The sequence below is a fragment of the Anabrus simplex genome, chromosome 1 (genome assembly GCF_040414725.1).
Source record: "Anabrus simplex isolate iqAnaSimp1 chromosome 1, ASM4041472v1, whole genome shotgun sequence".
Taxonomy (NCBI): domain Eukaryota; kingdom Metazoa; phylum Arthropoda; class Insecta; order Orthoptera; family Tettigoniidae; genus Anabrus; species Anabrus simplex.
Window position 1 is genome coordinate 492,141,087 of NC_090265.1, and position 15,243 is coordinate 492,156,329.

At 37.2% G+C, this 15,243-nt stretch overlaps 1 protein-coding gene across 1 annotated transcript in view; it reads right to left on the reverse strand.

The window, feature by feature from the left end:
• The window catches only part of Rpn9 (regulatory particle non-ATPase 9), a 59,389-nt gene that overhangs the window by 18,337 nt on the left and 25,809 nt on the right, over positions 1–15,243 (reverse strand). Inside the window, exons 3-6 of the mRNA XM_067135323.2 lie at positions 11,415–11,604; positions 7,667–7,803; positions 3,188–3,302; positions 2,176–2,364 (exon numbers count right to left, since the gene is read on the reverse strand). Coding sequence (XP_066991424.1) covers positions 2,176–2,364; positions 3,188–3,302; positions 7,667–7,803; positions 11,415–11,604 — 631 coding nt within the window. The remainder of the gene's footprint in view (positions 1–2,175; positions 2,365–3,187; positions 3,303–7,666; positions 7,804–11,414; positions 11,605–15,243) is intronic.

Sequence of the window (15,243 nt, forward strand, 5' to 3'; positions counted from 1 at the left end):
TTCCTATTTTCAAACCAGGCAAATGTTGGGGCGGTACCTTAATTAAGGGCACGGCCGCTTCCTTCCCACTTCTAGGCCTTCCCTATCCCATCGTCGCCATAGGACCTGTCTGTGTTGGTGTGACGTAAAAAAAAAAAAAAAAAAAAAAAAAAAAAAAAAAAAAAAGAAGAATGAAGATCCATCTAGCAGTGAGGATAGGAATTGTGGCACCTACCGAAGCCTGTCTCACTGCACGCACATCTGCTATTGTTGAAAAATACGTTCACACCACCTGATTGGAATAACCCCACTTTCAGTACTCTATTTTATACTTCTAGTTATCATTCCTATTACTGGAGACAATACTTCCAGGACAGCTGAAGTTTTTCACAGATTCGATACTCTCTTCCTCAAGCGTGAGTTTACACCGAGTGCATGGTCTACTCATTTTCACAGCGACTATACTTTTCTTGCTCAGAGATAACATTTAAACTTGCTGCTCCAACCTCCTCTGTACCTCCTGTTCTCTTTCCCAACATCATCAGCAAAAACAAATGCATTCAAATCACTTGGATCCACTGCTTTAATTTCCATTATACAGTAATGATATCCATGAGAGTGATGAAGAGGAGTGGGGACAACGAACTGCCTTGCACCACTCTCTTTGCTCAAAACAATTCCCATCTGCCATTTCCCACTTACACACAGCTTTCATAACCTTCATACAACATTTGGATCTTCCAAACTAGAGATTTCAGAATCTTTAGTTTGTCTTTTACTTTTTGGCACAATGTCATAAGTGTTTTTAAGTCCAAACACACAAGAATGAGGTCTTTCCCAATGTTTTTCCATTATCTGTCTAATGGCAAAGATAAGATCTACTGTCCCTCTGTTGCATCTGAAACCATGTTATTTCTACACAGTGGTTTTGTTTCTTCTCTTCTCTATGATTTTTTTCCATTATCTTAAGGCAGTGTGACAGCAGGGTATTCCATCTATAGTTGGTGCACTTCTTTCTACTTACAGTAGTATCTAATCAGCCCTTCTTTTCAATCATCTGGTATTTTATTGTTTTCATATTGCTGTAGCCATTCCATGCCATGTATTCCTGCTGCATTCAGCCCACAATCCATCTGCTTCTGGTGACTTTGTTCCTTTCATCAGTTTTTAGGGCACTTGTGACAGGACTCTCCTTTTCCTCAGATTTGTCAAACTCATACACTTCCTCATTCAGTAATTTGTCAAAATAAGTCATCATCTGGGCTGATGACCTTCGATGTTAGGCCCCTTAAAACAACAAGCATCATCAAGCACAACCAGTCATAATCTCCCTTCGAATCCCTTCTGCATTCCTAAAAATGGTCTCATCTTCTGTTTCAATTCCTTTAATATTTTCTCTGTCTCATTTACTCTCCATACAACATTTTCTGGTTCCATTTACAGTCCTCTTCTAGTTCTGTTGTAAATGTCTACTGATTTTTTCTTTCCTAACAATTCTCTTTACCACTAGTTTCCTATCTCTGTTTTCTTGTTTCAGGTTTACTATTTTTTTTTTAACATCCTGTGAGTACAACTCCTACAACACCAATTCTTACATACAGTCTTGAAACCACAACACTGACCAATAGAGATAATTCCAAACTTCAGGCAGCTGAAATAAAATTCCTACGCACTATGATCCAGAAAACCAGGAAAGACAAGATTAAAAATGAGAAAATTAGAGAAGTAGGAATAGACTATATTCTTCTCAATAAGATTCAAATATCAAGACTGAAGTGGTTTGGTCACATGAAGAGGATGCCAGTAAACAGAATTGCAAGGAAGGAATTTGACAGAAAAGTAGAAGGAAGACGACCCGTGGGAAGGCCACGAAGGAAATGGATAGATTTAGTTAAGAACGATGTACTGCTGAGAGGTCATGATTGGGACAAGTTGGTGGAGGAAGAATGGTACAAGGACAGGATGAGATGGAGGAGGCTCATATACCGCACCCGGGAAACTGGAGAAGGTTTAGGATGATGATGATGATGATGATGATGATGATGATGAATAAGCCTTAGGATGGGATTAAAGGAAAATGATGTCAATAGTAGAAAAACATACATAATGAGAACATAAAAACAAGGGTTCTACTGGATTCCACTTTTTATCACGAGGTCAAGTAAAATAAATTTAAAATGCAGTTTAGGACCTTACCTCCATTAAACAGAGCAGAGAAATTTTCTGACGTAGTTTCAGTTCGTGGGCTGCTAGATCTGGGATGGTGGACCACTGTGGCTTCATTTTATCAAACAAAGCTATGTCACCTGTGTTGAAGGCATACAGCAATTCAACTAACCAAGCCTTATCTGTTGGTTTCAATGTTTCAAGAACAGGATGAGCCAACTGAAAAACATAAGCATATTCAACAGTTAAGATCAGAAATGGAAACATTTTAAAATTCTCTGTAAATTTAGACATTTTTCCATCTCATCTAACTTTTTGGTGTGTTAAAGGTTAAGCCTCTTATTATCTGAGTGAACACTTTCAGATATAAAGGAGTAACAAGCATTTTCATAGAAACAACAGAGGTATTCTATGACAGTACATTGTTAATAACTGGAATTTGATTTTGTATGTAATTCTGTGTTGAACACTGCATAGCTGCACAAAAAACAGATGCTGCATATGGGAAAAATCAAAGAAACTTTTGGAGAAGGGAAAAGTAGGTGCGTGAGTAATAGGAGCAGAGTATGATAAAACATTTCTAGGGAAAGATGACGAGGCATAAATGACAGGAATACCAGAGCTACGGTATCACGGGAAAGAATGTACTGGAGAGAAAAGGCTATTGATGATGACCATGTTTCATACCTTATATAATGTGCAATTAATATAGATTAGACAAAAACTCCAAGATGAAATCATAATATGCATCATTAAATAATCTTTCTCCATAGTGCATGCATACGAAGTAATTTGTTGCCTGTTGCTTCTGCAACCTGCATGTGTTTGTAGATTGATTCAATGCAACTTTTCTCTAACTGTTTGTGTATCTAATTGACAGATTGCTATTCTGTGTCAGTCAGCAAACCCATATATCTTGGGTCAGTTATATAAATATAAAATAATTTATTCCCAAATTTGTGCAGAAGAGTCACCGAATCTACTCCAAGTTCGACTAAATAATTTTTCCTATCTTTGATTAGCTGGTCAAATCAGTACTCACCAATTCACCCAAGTTATACACTCCTTCCCCTAACAGAGCAGCAAGTCCCAAAAAGAAGGCATGTTGTTCCTGTTCATCTTTAGTCATGTCAGATAGCTCTACACAACCTAAATATCTGGAGGAGAGAAAACGTACATAACATAAAAAAATTAATTAGAAAATATTTTAGTGAATCATGCAAAAAGAATTTAAAAAATAAAAAAACATACTGGTATAGGATAGCAGAGTGAGAAATGGGATAGGGAAGGAGTTGGAATCAATCCTTAAAGGAAACTATAACTAGAGTATGTTCATGATGGTTAGGCACTTTAAATGAATGGAAGAAGGAAGAGAAGCAAAAAACTGAAGTTACTGGAAGAAATTTTTGCTAGTTGCTTTACGTCGCACCGACACAGATAGGTCTTATGGCGACGATGGGACTGGAAAGGGCTAGGAGTGGGAAGGAAGCGGCCGTGGCCTTAATTAAGGTACAGCCCCAACATTTGCCTGGTGTGAAAATGGGAAACCACAGAAAACCATTTTCAGGGCTGCCGACAGTGGGATTTGAACCTACTATCTCCCGAATACTGGATACTAGCCGCACTTACGCGACTGCAGCTATCGAGGTCGCTACTGGAAGAAATGGCTGAATCAAGTGAAAGATGTAACATTTAGATGGGTCAACCGGGAAATAGGCCTAAGAGAGGGATTCGAAAGCACATATTACAACTTTTAACTTATATATGTACGTAATGACTGTGATAATAATGATTACTTTTCAAAGGCATGCTTTATGATATGATACTTTATCAAATAAAAAACATGTCTATTAATATCTTGTTGCTGACCTACTACGTAAATGTGCTATAAATAAATAAAAAGACATAAATATTGAACATATAACAATCAATAACGTTTCATACAAATCAAGTGAACATCTTCAGATTTCCCAAATCACATCAATAGAAAATACAAAATTATATTTAAAATATACAAAACTGTGTTTTAAACTTGTTTCGGTGATGAAAGTATGGCGACAGACTCACACTTAGGGTCAAATACCTGGGTAGTGATTCCAAAGCAAATATAGAAAGAGAGAAAGAATTTCATACGATCATCATCAGCGTCATCTATTTTCCTCGTCAGGCTCTCACCGATTTGGGCTGTTTATGGCACTATTCCATCTTCCTGTACCTGACCACCATTGTTTCTCTGCTGATGTGAGTTAATCTTCACATAGAATTCTAACTTCACTATTACCTATCCATTCTGATAGCCCTATTATTAATTTGGCGAAATTATCCATTACATCTTGATTTTTACTGCTTTCTTCGATACCTTATACAATGTTCTGGCTTTTACAAGCCAATTTACAACATTTTTCTGGAATGTATATTCAGTATATGGTATCTTCCTCTCCAAACATCTCATGCTAGATAGAGCTGCCAGTATTTCCATTTTTGCTTGCCATATTATTATTATTATTTTATTATTATTATTATTTTTTTTTGCTATTTGCTTTACGCCGCACTGACACAGATAGGTCTTATGGCGACAATGAGACAGGAAAGGCCTAGGAATGGGAAGGAAGCGGCCGTGGCTTATTAAATGTCGTCACTAAACAAAAACACGTTGTTGCAAGCATTAAAAAAAATGGAGGCAGCGAGACAGGTGGATAATGGTGCGATATTGCAAAATGTTGCTATGGATTATGGAGTTGGTGTGTCAACAGTGGAGGATTTTGTACAGAATAAATCTAAGATACCAAACCGCAAAACTATGAAAGGGGGTGGGTACGAATATGTAAATGAAATGGTATTTCTTTGGTTTACACAATAACGTATAAAAGGAATACCGTTATCCGGTTTTATAATTTAAAAGAAGGATAAATTATTGGCTACAAAGTTAGGGGATGATGGAAAGGACTTCAAGTCTAGTTCAGGATGGCTAGATAGATTTAAAAATAGATATGGCATACGTCAGCTACATCTAAGTGGCGAGAAGCTTTCCGCGGACCCACTGGCTATTGATGTTTTTAAAACAGAATTTGAAGAGATCAGTGAAGGATTGACAAAAGATCTGGTATAGGCCTATAATGCTGACGAAACAGGGTTAAATTTTGTTGCCAAAACATCCTTAGCATCAATAAAAGAAAAATTTGCACCACGTCACGCCACTGCCTTATCAGTTTATTATGGAGTTCAAAAAATGCCTGGATGTCGTCGCAACTTTTCGAAGAATGGTTCTTTCAGAAGTTTGTACCAAGCGATGAATATGTTTTAAAATCTAAGGGATTGCCAAGAAAAGCAATTTTGTTGATTGACAATGCCCCAACACACCCAGGGAAGTTGGAAAGTGGTGATATTGTTGTTCGGTTCCTGCTCCCTAATGTGACAAGCTTAGTTCAACCCATGGACCAGGGTGTTCTGGAACGCCATTATCGTGCGTTTCTGCTACGATCTATTCTGAGTGATTGTGAATTATCCGGTAAAAGTCTTACGGATTCGTTGAAGTCCGTGAACATGAAACAGGTGATTTACTGGTATGCCCAATCCTGGGAAAAGATTATATCAGTGACTTTGTAATTCCTGGAATGAACTGTGTGAAGGGAGTTTTTTGTAAGATGAGGAAAATGATAACAACCTGCAAGAAATGGTGAAACAAATTCCAGGATGTAAGAATATTAACCAATGTGAGGTGAACGAGTGGTTACTATCAGATAATGCTTAACTTCATCTAACAGACCAAGGAGTAGTGGATTTCGTGTTACTGCCAAGGGTTGAAGTAGACGACTCTGACCTTGACAACGGCAGTTCTGAGAATCGAGTTACAGCAGACGATGGATTTAGTGCACTGGAGGTAAGACTGATTTTGAATTTTTATTAAATACAGTACCACGCTTTAATTACAGTGCTGTGATAAAATTACTCTATACAGTATTCAGTTCAGTAGTAACAAAATAAATTGTTTCATTATTTCAGACTGCTTTGTGCTTTATTGAACAAAGCTATGAATCTACACCAGCTGATGTAAAGTTGATTAAACGGTGGCACGACATAGCTGCACGATAGCGCTGCACCAAGAAAATTGAGAAGAAAATCACTGATTTTATACAATGAGTTACATTATGTAACATTTTAGTGTTAACATACAGTATGCACCTTTACTTAACAGAGTTTGTGCATTTTTACTTCAACATTTAACTTCCAAAAATATTTCCCATGTGTCATCCGAAAAAACGCGTCAACCGAAGTAGCTCCGCCCCCTTTATTTAGGATAAACGGGGTTCTACTGTACTATTAATAAAAATATATGAACAAAATAGGTGGTAATTTGCACCCCTGGTTAAGCCCAATATTTGAATAAATCTCTCTCACCGCTAAGTCTTCATTTACTTTAATCATGTACGTAACCTCAGAATACAGTTCTTCTATGGCATTAATCATTTTAATTGGCACCGTTATTCTAGCCTGCTTTAGAGTGTGACCAACCTTCTGCAGACCGAATGAAGTAAAGTCTATAGCTGTAATATATAATTTACAATCTTTCCTCTTTAATTACTTATTTATTATTTTAATGACAAATATATTGTTTGAAGTTCTCATTCCTTCCCTGAATCTGGACTGGTACACCAAGAATACAGAATAATCCTCTGCCCATTTTATGAGTCTATTTTGTTAATATCCCAGTATAAATCTTGATAAGTGCATCCAACAACGTCATGCCCCTAAATTATTTGCAGTGTTCTCCCCAGAAATTTTCATCAGCTGGGTGCTAGGGATCAGTAGCCGTGTGGGGAATACTACATAAAAATGAATATGATAAAACGTCAACTTATTCCCCACAGGGCATTAAAAATATCAGATAGATAAACATTAACTGAAAAATTAAACTATTTCAGTATTATCACAAACAAGACACAAGAGTATTTGGAACTTCTAGTGTCCTACTGCTCGTTCATAATCGTATAACACTGGGGCTCACCATTCACTTGCTGTGGAGTGCCATACAGGTTTGTGACATTCTGCGGAATTGAGTGCTCGAATGAGATTTCATACCAATTCAGAACCCACTCGCTCACGACACTATGTGATACTGATGCTATACATTCCAACTCTGATGTAATGGATGCAATTATACTGACAATAATGAAGATTTATCAATTAAATGAAAGGTTTTACAGTATTTATATTTTAATCTGGAGTACCAGTGACTCAAATATGTATTAATGTTATGTAACTAGCACATATCTAGGTTATGTTAGCCGGGTGGTCTGTATATACAGCAGGGCAGTGCGCCCATTAAACAATCCTAGGGAAAACACTGTAATTGTATTAGATCTCTCTCCCTTCCTTAAGTATATGGGACACAGTACTCCTTCTCTCCAAAGTCTTAGGATTTTCCTACCAACAAAATTTGTGTTAAATATTTTGTTATTAATCCCAGCATATGACAGACGTAGAGTAGTTTCTAAAACAGAACAATTTTAATTAAATGTACCTAAGGGCCGTTCGATAGTAGTCTGCATGCTTTCCTTGCAGTCGATAATACTGACTAGCCAATAAATAATACCGTCCATGCACAGAAGTCACACCATCAGCTTCGTCCAATATCTTCTCCACATCTTCAATAATTTTCTGAAATTAGATAATGACAATAATGACCCAAGTGCACAGAAAGACCCCAAAAAAACAAAATTTTGTTTCTTGAAGAATCTACACAATGTAATATCAGAGTGCCAATAAAATAAAAAAGGATATCTTCAGTTCTTAGTGTCTTGGCTATCTTCTGAATAATGTATTCAAAGCAATCAAACATTACACCATTTTTGCAACTGTACATATGTATGAAGAATATAAGAAGGTACACACATATTTTAAAAATACAGATTTCACATTCATTCAAAATGTGTAAGCCTGACAGTTATGGCTGTCCAGTAATGCTAACTGAAACTCTGTGTTAGTCTATCACCAACCTAAACATGCATTCCAGAGTGACTACTCAGTTAAAAAATGGAAAAACTGGGAATAAAGATGAAATTAGCAGGAATTATTATGCATTAATCGCACAGTATTCTGCAGCATCATATATGAAACATGAATGCTGAGCAAAAAATGAATGATCCAAACAGAATATAACTCCTTTCAGCAGGTGAGCCTATAATGCTAGCATATACAGAACTGAAAATGTTCTCTTTTGAGTGAGGTCCTGATTGATACTTACAGGCAGAATCAAGTGAATAAATCAACCTGAATAAGGAAAATGTAAACACACACTTAAATTACCAGCAATGACAACAACAAAAATCAGTATGTCATCACTGACAGAGAGGAAACAAAGTTTAATGCAAAGTATATTATTACTATTAAGGGCTGAGAACAGCACATTTATTCCCCTCATTCTGACCACATATCTACAAAATGTCAGTGTCAGACATAATTCATCCAAAAGTCAGTTCACCTCAGTCATAGCAATGTCTGGTTTTCAATATCTAACCATTCATTATTATAACATGAAAATATTCTTCCCATTTGCTTCTTAATTTTGCTAGTGCTGTCAATATTAATACTTAATTTTTGACTAACTAGTATTAAAACATTTCTCTTTTAAATACTTGAATGATTGATTTATTTTTAAAGCAACTCTTCACATTTCATATCATCTCTTATTTCCTGAATGAACAGTTCCCAGTTTTTTGTCACCAACCATACAAAAGTATACCTAAACTCACCAGCATAAAAAACACAACATGATAAATGCTGAAGAAATGATATGTAATTTATTATCTATTTAATCAAAGTTTAGCACTTTATCCTATATTTTGAGATGCTGGGGGGGGGGGGAAGAGGTTGCTGGCTTTGTTTTATGAGCAAACACTGAAGTTTGAATTGTTTATTGCATTAACTTTAATTTTTTCACATTCTTCAACCAATGATGTAAGGTGTTTCTTTCATTATCGTAATAATCGAGCTGTCAGTGGAGAGATGGCGTGGGAGGACATCAGTAGACGAATAAGTTTGAGTGGTGTCTTTAAAAGTAGGAAAGATCACAATATGAAGATAAAGTTGGAATTGAAGAGGATAAATTGGGGCAAATATTCGTTTATAGGAAAGGGAGTTAGGGATTGGAATAACTTACCAAGGAAAATGTTCAATAATTTTCCAATTTCTTTGCAATCATTTAAGAAAAGGCTAGGAAAACAACAGATAGGGAATCTGCCACCTGGGCGACTGCCCTAAATGCAGATCAGTAGTGATTGATAAGTTTCCTGGAGCGAACATTAGGGTGGGCCGAAAAAACTCAAATTATTTTTTCCAAGTCGTAATAGCGTGGAAAAGTTGCGAATTGGGGAGAATAAAACGAGGTAAAAAAATAAACAATATAGGTTCATTTCTTCCGGTCGCGCACCTGCTCTAAAGTTTGCCAAAATTTGGAAAAATGCATATTTTTACGATAACTTTCTACCTTGCTTAACTTGTCAATATTTAAATGTAATAGATCTAGTCGATGCTTACTCAAACCAATAATGATTTAGAAAAAAGAATGGTTCAAATAGGTCTTCCGCTCGCACAACAGCCATAAAAAATCTAACAAATTCTCGCTCGGGTCAAAGACTCTGACGCTAAGCCCACCTACCACTCTCACCACCACGCCATGCTATTGTTGTGTCAGTCTGCACTTGTCCCTCGTGTTTGATGTGTGTTTCATTCGATCTTCCAGTTACTATTGTGGCATTTGCATCTACTGTATTTCGATGTTTGTTTTGTGTTATGACATTTTTGTATAACTTTGTGACTTCATAACGGTGGTATACTATGGCTGTACCTCAGAACTCATCACAAGACAGGTATTCGATTGCCCTATATTTGCTGCACCTAAAAAATTTTCATCACACAAGCTAAGTTAAAGTTGTTATCCTCCTAGTAAAGGTAGTGATAGCGACCAAGATATTGGTCTTCATCATCAGTTTCAACAATATTTACATTTGAATATGAGCACGAGGGTTTCAGATGAGATTCAGATTCATCATCCAGAGTTAAATGGCTGTCACGCGATCTCCCTTCCAATGATTTAATACGTTTCTTTGTTTCAGAAACGTCGAACCCTCCAATTTTTCCTATTCCGTGTGCTCGTAATAAGTAAATAAATCTCAGCTCAATAGCAGGTATTTTGTTTGATTTTGCACACAGTTGACAGTTATATCGCATTTACATAAATCTGGGGTTCTGTTACAAATGCAAGTAACAATGGGGCATTGCAAGCCACTATGTCAAAAAGCAATGAGCATTTTTGCTTAAACTCATCAATTTTCTGCTTAAATAAATCTTCATTCTTATCCCGAGTATATGATATTCGAATGCTGTAATATTTATCATGCAACGCTTTTATAAGTTGCACAATTCTCTTATCTGTAACCGTTGGGATGGATGCTTTCTGATACAAACCAATTATTTTGTTAGCTACTTTAACTTTAAGCGCCAAGTGGTATCTCTCCTGTGAACAACACCGAATCATGTCTTCACCAGTAGGAATCAATTTCACACAAAATGGGAACATAGGCCTAGCAGGAATCATAGAAGGTGTACATCAACTATCTGAGAGTAACAACAGTGATTAAGGTAAATTGCATTTAATTTACCATCTTTAAAATATCCATATGAATAAAATATACAGTTTAAACAATAAATGACTAACTGAGACACCCTGATTGAATCACACTCTAGCACGATCTTCACAAGTTGATTTTGCAACATCTACACTGTACAGCAATTTAAGATCCAAACGCTCTATAGTGCTGATTGTTGTTTAACATCTTTCCTGACTAAGCTTTCTTTAGAAACACTGAAATAAATTTTTTGCTCAATGTACTGTACTTGACATTTTTGTGTATGCTACAAATCATCTCACATTCTGTATTATTATATGGCATTGATAAAATGGCATGCATCACTTTAGACAGTCTGTAATATTTAAGAACACCCTATTAATGTACACTGATAGATAGAATGAGGAGTTTTTTAAGCAATACAACAATACTAAATATGTTCTCAAAATCAGACTGGTCTCAGTGATCAGGAGAGTGGGATGAAGAATGAAAAATTGGAATTCTCCCATTTAAATCAAGGGAGTTGGCAAGTCTGATATTACAATACACTTCCTTTCCTCCATGCTCAATCATTCTTTCACTGGAAGGCACATCACCATTGCCACACAATTTCAAATTCTATGAATTACACAATTCTCTTACCTTAGTAGCATCCAAGTCATTTAACTTCTCTAACAGAATCTGCCCACTAAGAACTTTACACAAAGAAACAGCTTCATTATTATTCTTTACTTTAACCTCCGTTTTTTCTAGAAATTGTACAGCTTCTCGCTTGTCTTCAAACTGAACAACAACGTGTGCCAATATTTCAACCAGTGATAATGGATTTATCCTGCAAAACCAAACAGAATTAGATGAAGTATTAACAAGAATTTATTTAACAAACTATCAATGTCTGCAAACAATTTTTTTAATTAATCAGGGGTGGGGGTGGGGCAACAATCGCAGAAATGGTACATGTGGTTAGATTAAGCAGAAATAAACAGCGAGCAAGATTGTAAATAGGGCACCTAAAACGCAAAAAATGTGTAATAAGAAACAGAAATTTGAGAAAGTCGATTGTTTCACCTGTGATGTAGTTTGTATGGAATTGTATAGATTTTATGAAAAAGGACAATCACCAACAGTGAATGACCTGCTAGTTCAGCTTCAAACAGTCTGAAAATTTTCCATCCCAAAGTGAGTGGCTTAGACAGTTATTAAATCTTGCATTATCTGAGACAACAGTGGTATCTTCCAATATTTTTAGATGTGACAAGGTACGACAATACGATAATAACTCATGAAACCATGATGACAGTAAAGGTTGGGACAATGGGAGATGTTCATGTTGTCTGCAAGCACAAATTTCTCGCAGGAAAAGGATCATGATATTACATGCTGGGAGTACTGAAGACTGGGTCAATGGGTGCCTCAACCTCTCTTCCAATGACATTTGTGATTCTATGGCTGATTCACACAATGAAATGATGGCATTGCCATGGTTTCAGAACATTCAACAGCAAAATCTCCCACATAAAACGTGTGCAGTAGTACTAGATAATGCACAATAGGGCAAGGGCATCTAAGAGTAACCACTTCATGTAAACTAGGTTTTCTACACCACATATTTTTTTACAACTTGCTTTGCGTTGCACCAACACAGATAGGTCTCATGGTGACGATGGGATAGGAAAGGGCTAGGAGTGGAAGGAATCAGCCATGGCCTTAATTAAAGTACATCCCCAGCTTCTACATCACACAATGCAATATAATTTCCATTCATTACTACCGATAACTTTATTACCTTTTACCTTTACAACAAAAAGTGCTATACAAATATCTGTTAGTTATCAGTTTCAATTCATTTATTTAATTGCTGGTTTACAACAGGGTAGTAAACCCCAATTGCAGTAAACCTTAACATCTTTAAAGTGCTTATTAAATTACATTGACACAAAGTTTTCGATTTTAATAACTAAAAATACAATTAATAACTAAATTATTAATTCAATTACATTGATAAACGTCTTATATCTTAACAGCTAAAAATACAATTATTAACTAAATTATTAAAGCCATTACATTGATAAAATTCTCATATTTTAATAACTAAAAAGACAATTCTATATAACTAAATTATTCATTCAATTATTCGGTACCTACAATAACTTTCTGACAGCTTTCAGCGGGATGTGAATGCTTAGTGTTGTGGCAGTGTAGCTACAAAACGTTTTATGAATACAGATATTGACATGTCGAAGTCCAAGTTATTGTCTATATTAACCGCTTTCATTATAGTTGCTACATAACCCATAGGGTGGTGAATGGTTGTGGGCACTTGTCAGTCTTAAACGTGCTGCGTTCTCTTGAGTGCAAGCGAGGTACGTGAAAAATCAATAGGGACAGTAAATACATATTACCTATTTTATTGTTTAATAATGTATGCAGGTACTTGGCAATCTATTTTTCGCTGAATTTCAAGGCAGGTCATTCTGACACTGGTTAGTGTTCAGAGGGTCCACTAAGAGTCCACACTAACAGGTATCTCATAGAAATACGCCTGATCATTCGTAGCTCGAGCAGGCTTCATGCCGCCACCATTCACAGCTGTTACACTGGACCCTATCCTCATCAAACATTTCTCCACATCCTATACGGATTGTTTCTTCTAAATTTTGGAGGTTGAAGGAAGAGGCAGATCAGAAAAATGTAACATTTTTTAAGAGCCCACTCCTTAGCATGGAGTAATCAGGTCTTGAATGGAGATGCTGTCATAAATTCAGACCTCTTCTTTTTTCTGGTTTGGTTCCTTTCATGGGTATTTTTAGGAAGAAGGTGCAGAATTTCTTGCAAAACTAGTGACAGTTTATTGTGTTCATCAACTGATTGTCTTTGACACTTTCCAGAATTCTTTTTAGATGTGATATGGTATGACACCGACAATGATGGGTTCCTACAAAGGAACTGGCCTTTCTCTTACAGATGAAGGTTGAAAATCTTCCTCTGTGGAAATGTCTGGATTAAAAGGGTAGATAGCAGTAGCTCAGAATGAATTGCTTGCCTTTGTGAAGTCACTATCCATGCATATGCAGCATAAATTGGAGAAACTATTTTTTTCTTTCTTTCTTTTTATAATTTGTTTTATGTCACACCGACACAGATAGGTCTTATGCTGATGATGGGATGGAAAAGGCCTAGGAGTGGGAAGGAAGCGGCCACGGCCTTAATTAAGGTACTGCACCAGCATTTGTCTGGTGTGAAAATGGGAAACCACGGAAAACTATCTTCACGGTTGCCGACAGTGGAGGTCGAACCCACTATCTCCCGGATGCAAGCTCACAGCTGCGCGCCGCTAGCCGCATGGTCAACTCGCCCAGTACTATGTTCTTATGTGTTACGGCCTGTTCATGATTGTTACTCAACCACTTCTCATGTTCGACCCCATCAGATGTCTTCAGTGGGCCAAAGAAGCCTTCATCAAGAGGCTGCATCATGTGAACAGCATGAGAGCGCAAGCAGAGCATAGTAATGACATTTTCTCTGCAGAACATTACAGCACTTAAGCGAGCATGGGAGGTGTGGTTATCAAGTATGAATAACGATCATTTTCATTTGGTTCCACAAATCTGGCAAAATGTTTTTACTATTCATTGAATGCCTCCCATAAGTCCAACCCCTCGTCCATGTTGTGGGAGGTGGGCAACGGCATGAAGTAAGGGATTGTCGGGGGTGATGTACAGCGGGGAATGTGTGTGCTCCATGGCCGCTACAGTAGCTGTGAAGGCCCTACAGGAACCCTGAAAAGTGACAGCTAACGGGGTTCTGGTAAAGTCCTCAATGGCAGATGCGGCGGAAAAGGAGACTTTTGGAATGGCTAAGCTGGCAGAGGAGGCAACCCTCTTCCCGTGGGATTTAAATAAATAAGGGGAACCACTGCCTGGTGGTGAAGAGGGATCTTCAAAGGCTAAGTGAGACAACCCTTACAGAAAACAGCAGGCTTGGAGGCTCAGGTGGCAATCCCACCACCAAGCTCAGGTTGATTTGGGCTAATAACTCACACAGCCTTAAATATAAACTATTAAAGAAACCGAAGTGAAACACAACCGGACGGATAATTTGTTGACTTTTGTCATGAAACGGAAAACGAGAATAGGTTTTTGAAATGTCAGAACCCTGAGAGTGGTGGTGGTGATTATTGTTTTAAGAGGAAGTACAATTAGGCAACCATCCTCTATATAACACTAATCAGAGGGAAAATTGGAAGGGGTCCAACACTTCGAAAAATGAAGATATCGGCCAAAGTAAGACAAGGGCCACGAAGGGCGTGAAAATGAAAGACTCCCTAGTCCTCGCAAACCTAATAGCGTTGGGGTTGGGAAAGAACAAGAGTTGACCAAGAAAGGTCGGATAGGATAGATGAAAGTGAGGAGCCTGGCACAAGTAAGTGGAAACAAAGCCAAAACTCAGCTGAGGGCCCCGTGGTCGCCAA